The sequence below is a fragment of the Girardinichthys multiradiatus genome, chromosome 4 (assembly GCF_021462225.1).
Source record: "Girardinichthys multiradiatus isolate DD_20200921_A chromosome 4, DD_fGirMul_XY1, whole genome shotgun sequence".
NCBI classification, from domain to species: Eukaryota; Metazoa; Chordata; class Actinopteri; order Cyprinodontiformes; family Goodeidae; genus Girardinichthys; species Girardinichthys multiradiatus.
Window position 1 is genome coordinate 37,816,347 of NC_061797.1, and position 10,437 is coordinate 37,826,783.

Consider the following 10,437-nt stretch of genomic DNA (forward strand, 5'->3'; position numbering starts at 1 on the left):
GCATACTTGGACTGATCTCACATTATATTATTTTTGTAAAGTCAGTTGTGTATATATGTACATTTAAAAAGAAATTATGCGTTTCCACTACTATATATACTAAAAAAAAAAAATCACTGAGAGCAAAGTGTACTGGAGTCAAATTCCTTGTTTGTCTGTACAAACTTGACAATAAAGCTGATTCTGATGCTGTCATAAATGTTCTGAGTTTCACTTAGACCTTCACGGAACAGCAGTAGTTATACTGAAGTTAGATAACATACAAGTGGATTCTATTTACTAATTAGGTGACTTTGAGGACACCTGGTTGCACTGGGTTTTATTAAGAGGTGTCAGATTAAAGGTGAACACAAATGCACGCCACACTTTTCAGATTTCTATTTGCAAAAAATATGAAAACATATATACTTTTCCTTCTTACTCCACAAATAGGCACTACTTTGTGTTGGTACGTCACATAAAATCCAAATAAAGCACAGTGGAGTTGGGCTTGTATTGTTGGGCTGACATGTCAGACAGTTGAAGCGGTATGATTACTTTTGCAGGGCACTGCGGTTTTGTGGAGCTGGAAGTGCGTTTCCAATCCGCGACCAATCATTGGCCTGGATAGTAAATGAAAGAAGGAAAAAGGAGGGGAGATAGAGGGGGGACTTTTTCCTTTCTTTTTTTTTTCGATAGAGGGAGGGGTGTTGTGGAGAAATGCTCGGCGGACCGTGAAGCGTTACAGCCAGAAGCAGGACAAAGACGAGCGTAGCGGACAGAGTGAAACCTCCGAACTATTTCTAAGAAACACAACTCTAGAAAGTGTGGAAGGATGCAAAAAGCCACAGGCTGTGGGTGAATGGAAAAGGGGATTGGTGAGAAACATTTGACCTGAGGACCGCAACTCTGGTTAACTTTGGATAGCTCTCAGACTGCAGTTCGGAAGATCCTGCTTTGGATAGGGCACACTTCCAGAGATGACTGTTTCTGCGCTCGTTCTCTTTTTTGCAGCCACTCGTGGTTGTTTCTACTGTTACAAAGCCCACCAACAGGAGGCAAAACCAACACGGGTGCGGCTTTGTGGAACATTGGTAACAAATGTTGATTAGGAATTTTGTGTGAACTTCAGTCGGATCTTTACTTGCTTTACTTGTTCCGATCCTAATGTGCACGTCACAAGCTTCAAACTTCACCCAAGCATGAGATGCCAGTGCAGCTCGCTGGTGCTTCTCCTGTGGCTGCTGGTGGCGCTGGACGCGCAGCTAATGTGCTGGCAGGCGATCCTGATGTGCCACGACGAGCCCGAGTGCGAGCTCGCCTACAACCAGTACTTGGCGGCATGCGAGGGGAACATCCGAGGGACGAGGAGGCAGTGCCCGAGCCACTGTATCCAGGCGCTGATCAGGCTCAACAACACCCGCAGCGGGCCTGATTTGGAGACCTGCGACTGCGCGCAGGACCAGAACTGCCTAAGCGCAAAGCGAGCCATAGAGCCGTGCCTGCCTCGCAGACACCCCAGCGACGCCGGGGGCATCGGCTGCATGGAGGCCCGCCAGCGGTGCGAGGAGGACAGCAGCTGCCACGCCTCCCTCACAGCCTACCTGTCGTACTGTGGGCAGCTGTTCAACGGAAAGAGGTGCTCCTCCAGGTGTAAGGCCACCATACACCAGATGCTGTTAATCCCGAATGGCATGCTTTTGAACCGCTGCGTTTGTGACGGGGTGGAGAGACCTTTCTGTGAGGTGGTCAAGGAAAACATGAGCAAGCTTTGCTCCATCGGGGACCACAGTGTTGTTTCTGACCAACCTGAAGTTGAAGAGAACTATGAAGATGAGGAATATGATCTAAAAGCTGAGGAGGGTTACATTGACAGTTCATCTGCTTGCCAGAGGTTATCCAGCTTTGGTGTTTCTATGTTTGTGTTTCTATGGATATTATTTTGAGAAGATGGATAGCCCGCTGGCATGTTTGGATTTATCAATGAAAGACATGGGAGACATTTTTCTTTGGGAGTACAAACTCCATGTGATGCTGGGCCTCGCATACATAGCACAGAAGCTGCGTGCTCTCTCAGGGGACTTCTCAGAACGAAAGCATTTAAAAAATCAAACCTTATCCATTTTCTTTTAGGTGAAAGGACATGACCTGAAGCACACTTTGTTCTGAACGTTTTAAGTACCTTTAAACAGCTCTTGTTTATTTGGTTGGCTCCTATTGCTTCTTAAAGTGTGGCTTTATTAAGTTTTAGGCAAACACGGGAGCCACAGCCTCTGTTTGCTTTCCTCTCCATTGCAAAGGCCTTAGCATTGTTGCAGTAGCCACACTTCAAATATTTGTGGGAACCCGTCAGAGGACAGGCGAGGGTGTGGGTCCGACTACTTAAATTAACTGAAGTGCTTCTCTAGCACTCCTGCTTGTCCCCCTCCCCCATCTAAGATTGTTTTATTGAACTCTTCCTGACTTTTCCCCACCCCTCTCTTCCTCCTCTCTGCAGCCTGGACCCCCTAAAACCTTTTAAATGCCCCTTGTGTTTATTATTGCTTTCACACTTTGAGAAAACCGGTCAGCTGCCAGAATGTGTGAACGTGAAATCTCTGCAGTTTGTCCACAACATGGCTCGGGTAAAGAGGTTTACCTACTTTGACACTGCTTTTTTTTTTCCTGCCCTGAAGTTACTGGTGTTAAAAGTCATGTCCTTAAGGTCATCAGGCAAAAGTGAACACAACATGCTTTAAACCATTGATTCCTTCATTCTGTGCTCCACCTGGGTCTGTTTGACACAAAAATGTTCTTTTAAAAATTGCTTTTGAAATCAACATGTTTGTTATCCCCAGTTCTTTTTTACATCTCTCAGTAAACAAATATTCATAAATGTCTTGAATATTTAAATCTTTAATAGTCAATTTTAGCAATTAGTCTCCCACCTCATCTATACAAATTGGAAAATTAAAAATTTGCCGCAATATTCATTGTAAAGATGCAAAGTAAATAAAAACAAATTAAGATTTTCTTTTTTAAATATATGACTTAACTTCAGTCCTCATCCTACTTAATGAACATTTATACATTTTCTGAAATTGTGGACACTGAAATGTTAATTTTATTAATTAATCTTTTTTGCCTCGTTGCATATATAAAAATTTTATATTTTGGGACGGAGGGTTTCTCTAAAACTAGTTTGAAAAATCAGCAGAAGCACTGAGTGATTTTTACTTTTTGTTGTTAGTCAACAAAAAGTTGATTTTCTTATTCAAACCAATATCTTTAGTTTAAAAGGCAAGCTTTGAAAACAAGATTTAAAAAAATTATAAATTCACCTCAAACTACACAGCCTGACGAAATTGTTTGCCTTGTGCATCAACACAGCCAAAGTTATGCAAACATAAATGTAAAAAAATGAGCAAAGAAGATGTCCAGGGGACCAGGAGGCTTAAATATGTGTTTCTGTGTCATATTGAAGGATATTTTAATTGATCTTTTGTCACCAGTTTCTTTCTAAATATCTGGAACAGACAACGCTCAAACTAGCACCACAGATTACTTGCACAAATTCATAGTGAAGTTTATTGCCTTAAAACATGTGCCTTGAATTCTTTTACAGTGCTTGAGTGAATTAGCCCACATTTAAACTGAGGTGCTAATGTTACCCATTTAAATGTCTGCACCAATAGAACAAGTGATTAAAACCAGCAGTTTGTTTCACTGTCATCTCCTTTCTGTCCACCAGTAAGGCTGTTATTTGTGCCACTTGAAATTCAATCTTGAACTATGGCGTGTACTGTTAAATTATGAAGCTAGAATATGAAGAATGTATATCTATTTTAAAATTAAGTTCAGTAAAATAAGTTTCACCTAAATCCACTTAGGATGACTACACAACTCTAGAGCAGATTCAGTGCAAAAAAGTCAGACGGGATTCTGTTTTGCATCTTTTGTTTTTAGAAAAGTAGCAATAACTTGAATTCAGAGAACGCTCTTCCATATGGAGGTTTTACAATAAACTGTTTATGACCTAAACAAGTGTCATGTTGTATTATTTTTTTAATATATATTATGTAAAAATCCAAAACAGAGCAAACATCACTATCAATACACCAGACAGGTCAAAAATAAAGTTGTAAAGAAATTTAAAGAAGGTTATAAAACAAGCTTTGAATGTCTCAGGGGTCGCTGTTCAATCCAACATCAGAAAATGGAAAGCATACGGCACAACCGTCAAACACACCAAGACCTGGCAGTTCATCCAACTGTCAGGCAGGAAAAGAAGGACAACCTGGAAAGAGGCTTTTAGTCACTCTAGAAGAGCTTCAGATATCCATAGCTCCGGTATGGGAACAGGACATTGGTTGTTTAATCAACAAATCTGGCCTTTATGGGGGACTGGCAAGAATAAAGCTGTTGATGTCCAGTTTGGAATTCGCCCCAAGCCATGTTGGAGGGACAGCGAACAAGTGGAAGAAGGAGCTCCAGTCAGAGTGAAGCAAAACTTCAAGTTGAACTCACCATCTCTATGTTGAAACATGGTGGTGGCGGCATCATGCTGTGGGGATAGTTTTCTACAGCAGCAAAGGTGTCAAACTTCAGTTCTTGAAGGCCGCCGATCTGATCTCATCACATTAAAATACACAGGTTTGTTGCAACATGACAAAATGTAAAAAGTTCAACAGGTGCTGAAATTTTCGCAGGGCACTGTATGTTGAAAGGCTTACTTAATCTGTCAGATAACGTATCCACATTGAAATGTCTGTATACAACAGGTACAACCCCTGAAAAAAATATTGATGTGCATTCATTTGATTTATTTAGTAGCAAACAAAACAAGTCAGAGATTTGACACCAAACAATCTTATTTAACAGCTGGACCTTTGGATTTTGTAAACCATATGTAAAAAAAATTAGAAAGACATTTTTGCTATCAATGGGATGTCTTTTTTCCCAAATTAAGTGCTTTTTAAAATTTGGGATAGTGAACCAATAAACATCACAGTTAACACTTCCTTGCACCTTCCCTGGCTTTTCTAAAAAGTTTGAAATCTTTGAGGTGCGGGTTTCACTTAAACATATTCTTCATCAGTCTGGTTCAGTCATCCTTGGATTACATCCAACAGATCAGCTGTTTCCCTAAATTTCTGGGGGGACTGCTATTAAAACTGTTTTCTGGTCATGTCATTGAGTTGTTCCGACGTCCATGAGGAAAAGTTTGAAAATCTCTTTTTTGGGGGCCAGATATGATCATTCTGAAAAAATACAATCACTTCATCATCAGCAAACTTGTGTATTTTCAATCATTGCAGCACGTTAAGGTTTCTTTTTTTTTAACTTTCTTATATGTTTTATTGGTAAAGCACTAAACAAGCGATCCAGCATCATCTCAGTTGGGCAATGCAGATTCAGTCTTCACCACCATTTTTAATCCAATCATTCACAGTCTGTGTCTGCCTTTCTTTAGCCTACTAGAACCTTGTTTGTTTCTGTTTAGGTGGTAATGATAGTTCTAGTCTGCCATCTGTGTACATAAATCTCATTTCCTTTCTCTAATTTCTTACAGTTTACTCACAAACACTGACTCCCATCTTTGGCTGCCCATTTGTCATTTGGTTTCTTTTATACCGCATTTTCTGTTTTCAGACATATGGATTTTTCTGTTCATATGATGTTTCTCTTTTACAGCCTAAACATTTTGTTTGTATGAAACTTATAGAAGTTTGATGAATGTTTCCACTGTTTTAACTGACGGCTCTCTGGTTGAGGCCATGCTTCCTATCAATCAGTCTTCTTCAGCATCTCCTTCAGATCTGCAGGCTCTCTTTTTTAACTCTAGACGCATTTGCATAGTTAGATTTTAAAATTTTTAGATGAATCTTTTACAAAGCCGCACGGTTGTTGTCATATCTGTGACAAAGTGCAAAGTAAAACAACTGACTGAATCTCGTCCAAGAGAGGAGGGATTTCAAACTTTTTTGTCAGGGATTGTGGATAAATTCTCATCAGATTTACACCATGAAGTACAACGATTAAAACCAAATAGAAGAGGAATTTACTGTTAGTAAAAATGTCTTTCCTGATTCAGCCTTGCAGTTTCTCGCTCAGCCCTGCATGTGGCTGCTTTTCCTGTGTGATTCTCAGAGGATTAGGTCAGTGTAATTGAAACCTAGTGAGGAATTTTAAGTGACTAGTCATTGCTCAAACCACATTCACTGGAGAAAGATGGCAATTCAAAGGTCTACAAAAACACAGTTAAAAGCTGAACTTATAATTTCAGACCTCACTAATGGTAAAAAAAACAATATGATCTGCTTTAAAAGCAAGCAGCCATTGGGGACTTTGTCACTCCTTGTAAGTTATTCACAGGTCATTGACAATAGTAATTCAGTGTTGTTGCTTAGTGTGAGCTACTCATCTCTTTTAGAGTGGTACAAATGTAAAACAGTTGGAGCAGGTTGGTGAGAATAGTAACTAAACCCTCTCAGTTGAAACCACAATCTTCTATGCATATTATTGGGATTTTATTTGACAGACAATCATTAAATAGTGCCTAATGGTGAAGTGGGTAGAAAATGCCATGATGTTTAAAGTTAGTTTTTACTAATAAATTCTGAAAACTGTGGTGTGCATTGGTATTCAGTTCATCTGAGTCAGTACTTTCTAGAACAAACATTTCGCTGCATTTCAGCTGCAGGTCTTTCAGGGTACGTCTCTGAGAGCTTTGCACATTATCATTTGTAAAACAGTTTCAGCTCACTAAGATTGGGTGGATATTGATTGTGCATATTAAATTTCAAAAATTTTACACAGATTTTCAGTTAGATTTTGGTCTGAACTTTGACTGGGTCATTTGAATACATTGAACGGCTTTGATGTAAATCATTCCATGATTTTTCTAGCTGTATGTTTACGTAAACTTTTGCCCTATAGTCTATTGGCTTTTGCAGCCTCTTACAGGTTTTCTCCCAGGATTGCACTGTACTGAGCTCCATACATCTTCTCATCATAACAGCGAATATTCAGAAAAAGCCTCCCCTCAGCATGATGCTGCCACCACCATGTTTATGGTGGGGATGTTATGTTCAGTGTTTTGCATGTGGGGCAAACTGTTCAATTTCGGTCTCCTCTGACCAGAGCAAACTCTTCTACATGGCTTGTTGAAAACTGTAAAACAAAACGTCTTAAGGCTTACTTTCAAAAACAGCTCTATGTATATTGGCCATAAATTACACACAGATGGACTCTATTTAGCAGTTCAGTGACTTGTGAAGGTAACTGGTTGCACGGGTTTTTATTTAGAAGTAATACATAAGTACACCACACTTTTCAGATATTTGTAACACAACAAAGATGAAAACCACAAATCCCTACATCAAAATGATGTTACTTTGTGTTGGTCTATTACAGGTCCTTCTCAAAATATTAGCATATTGTGATAAAGTTCATTATTTTCCATAATTTCATGATGAAAATTTTACATTCATATATTTTAGATTCATTGCACACTAACTGAAATATTTCAGGTCTTTTATTGTCTTAATACGGATGATTTTGGCATACAGCTCATGAAAACCCAAAATTCCTATCTCACAAAATTAGCATATCATTAAAAGGGTCTCTAAACGAGCTATGAACCTAATCATCTGAATCAACGAGTTAACTCTAAACACCTGCAAAAGATTCCTGAGGCCTTTAAAACTCCCAGCCTGGTTCATCACTCAAAACCCCAATCATGGGTAAGACTGCTGACCTGACTGCTGTCCAGAAGGCCACTATTGACACCCTCAAGCAAGAGGGTAAGACACAGAAAGACATTTCTGAACGAATAGGCTGTTCCCAGAGTGCTGTATCAAGGCACCTCAGTGGGAAGTCTGTGGGAAGGAAAAAGTGTGGCAGAAACTGCTGCACAACGAGAAGAGGTGACCGGACCCTGAGGAAGATTGTGGAGAAGGGCCGATTCCAGACCTTGGGGGACCTGTGGAAGCAGTGGACTGAGTCTGGAGTAGAAACATCCAGAGCCACCGTGCACAGGCGTGTGCAGGAAATGGGCTACAGGTGCCACATTCCCCAGGTCAAGACACCTTTGAACCAGAAACAGCGGCAGAAGCGCCTGACCTGGGCTACAGAGAAGCAGCACTGGACTGTTGCTCAGTGGTCCAAAGTACTTTTTTTGGATGAAAGCAAATTCTGCATGTCATTCGGAAATCAAGGTGCCAGAGTCTGGAGGAAGACTGGGGAGAAGGAAATGTCAAAATGCCAGAAGTCCAGTGTCAAGTACCCACAGTCAGTGATGGTCTGGGGTGCCGTGTCAGCTGCTGGTGTTGGTCCACTGTGTTTTATCAAGGGCAGGGTCAATGCAGCTAGCTATCAGGAGATTTTGGAGCACTTCATGCTTCCATCTGCTGAAAAGCTTTATGGAGATGAAGATTTCGTTTTTCAGCACGACCTGGTACCTGCTCACAGTGCCAAAACCACTGGTAAATGGCTTACTGACCATGGTATCACTGTGCTCAATTGGCCTGCCAACTCTCCTGACCTGAACCCCATAGAGAATCTGTGGGATATTGTGAAGAGAACGTTGAGAGACTCAAGACCCAACACTCTGGATGAGCTAAAGGCTGCTATCGAAGCATCCTGGGCCTCCATAAGACCTCAGCAGTGCCACAGACTGATTGCCTCCATGCCACGCCGCATTGAAGCAGTCATTTCTGCCAAAGGATTCCCGACCAAGTATTCAGTGCATAACTGTACATGATTATTTGAAGGTTGACGTTTTTTGTATTAAAAACACTTTTCTTTTATTGGTCGGATGAAATATGCTAATTTTGTGAGATAGGAATTTTGGGTTTTTATGAGCTGTATGCCAAAATCATCCGTATTAAGACAATAAAAGACCTGAAATATTTCAGTTAGTGTGCAATGAATCTAAAATATATGAATGTTAAATTTTCATCATGACATTATGGAAAATAATGAACTTTATCCCAATATGCTAATATTTTGAGAAGGACCTGTACATAAAATCTAAATAAAGTACGATGAAGTTTGTAGTTATCGGACTAAATGTATAAAAGGGCATGCTGTGAGAAGACTTTTGCAATCCACTCTATGTGAGCAAACAGGTGGTATAGTTGTATGTCTCCAAGCCCTGAACAATCTTTTGCAGTTTGTCTTGATTTTATTTTAATAGGATGGCTCTGTGACAGTGAGAGTAATTTGAATTGGCCCACAACTACAAACCAGCCTTATTACATTCAGTTTACAAAGGTTGTCTTCAGTTGAGTCTATCCTAATCACTGCCATGTATCCCAAGGTTCTCCAAAACAACCAGCCCACCCCCCTCAAATCCATCCTTCCCTCCCTCCAGCCAATTCTGGGAGCAAAATCAAAACAAACACGAGCAGAGAAGCCTTGGGGAGTCGAGTGTTTTTGGTGAGGTTGGGGGTTACAGAGGCAGCAGTGTGCTGGAGCCCATTTTCTAAATTATCTTTATTCAACATTCCTTTAAAACAACCCTCAACCCAACCATCCCCACTCTGCAGATCCACACTCTTCTACCCACGGCTGTGAGTGAGAGCCACCTCAGGGGTTTTTAGACTCTTGTCTTACATAAGAACACAATGTTCCATCTATAACATCCGTTGGAGCAGAGTGAATGCTCAGCCTGCTATGTGTGCAGGGAGATGATGAGGTCCAGGTTATCCAGTCCAAACTGTAAAGACTTCTCTTTGTGCAAGACACTGATAACCAGGTCCACCCAGGGAAAAAGAGGGCGGGATTCTGGTGTGATTGGAGCTGAAACAAAATGGAGGCCAATCAGAGCCACAGAGCCACAGGTTGTGGTTCAGGGGAAAAAGTGGGTTAAGTTTTCCATCTCAGAATGCCCCTCCCTGGGCTGCATTACTGGAAGAGGATTTTAAAAAGTTTTTTGTGGGGCAACATAAATTGGCAATACTCCCAGAATTAAGCAACAAAGAAATCACAAGGGTCACAAATGGAGCCAAAGATTTCCTGGCAGCAACATGCTCATGTCCTGATTAAAACAAAGATGCGATGCCAAACGGTGATGTCCTGGATGCTTCAATTCAGAGTGGAGCAGCTCTCTTTTCCACTACAAAAGCAAAAAAAGTATTTCATACCTGGCGTGACAGGTGGAACGCGTCTTCAGTTTTTTGTGACTTCATCAATTTTTGAGCCGGTAATTTCAAAGCCGTTTTCTGCACTGGAAAACTGTTGCAGAAAAGATTTAAAGAAGGAAAGCCCAAACTTGACAGATAAAATACATTTATTTAAGACTGATAAAGCTAAAAAAGCAACCAGTTTTCCCAACATACAGATTGCAGAGTTTAAACTTGCTAAAAACTCCTTGTGCTTTGTTGTACATTACCTTCAGATTGTTATTATATAAGATTATATAACTGATAGATCTATGAAGTTATTACATATCATCTCTTATCAAATATTCTTTAT

General features: G+C 40.5%; 1 protein-coding gene across 1 annotated transcript; it reads left to right on the top strand.

Annotated features, from left to right (window-relative positions):
- The first annotated feature begins 205 nt into the window (after positions 1 to 205).
- Positions 206 to 3,999, top strand: si:ch1073-459b3.2 (growth arrest-specific protein 1). The gene has a single exon (XM_047362414.1). It carries the CDS (start codon positions 1,182 to 1,184, stop codon positions 1,923 to 1,925), a length of 744 nt encoding a protein of 247 aa, XP_047218370.1. The 5' UTR covers positions 206 to 1,181; the 3' UTR covers positions 1,926 to 3,999.
- The last annotated feature ends 6,438 nt before the right edge of the window (positions 4,000 to 10,437 follow it).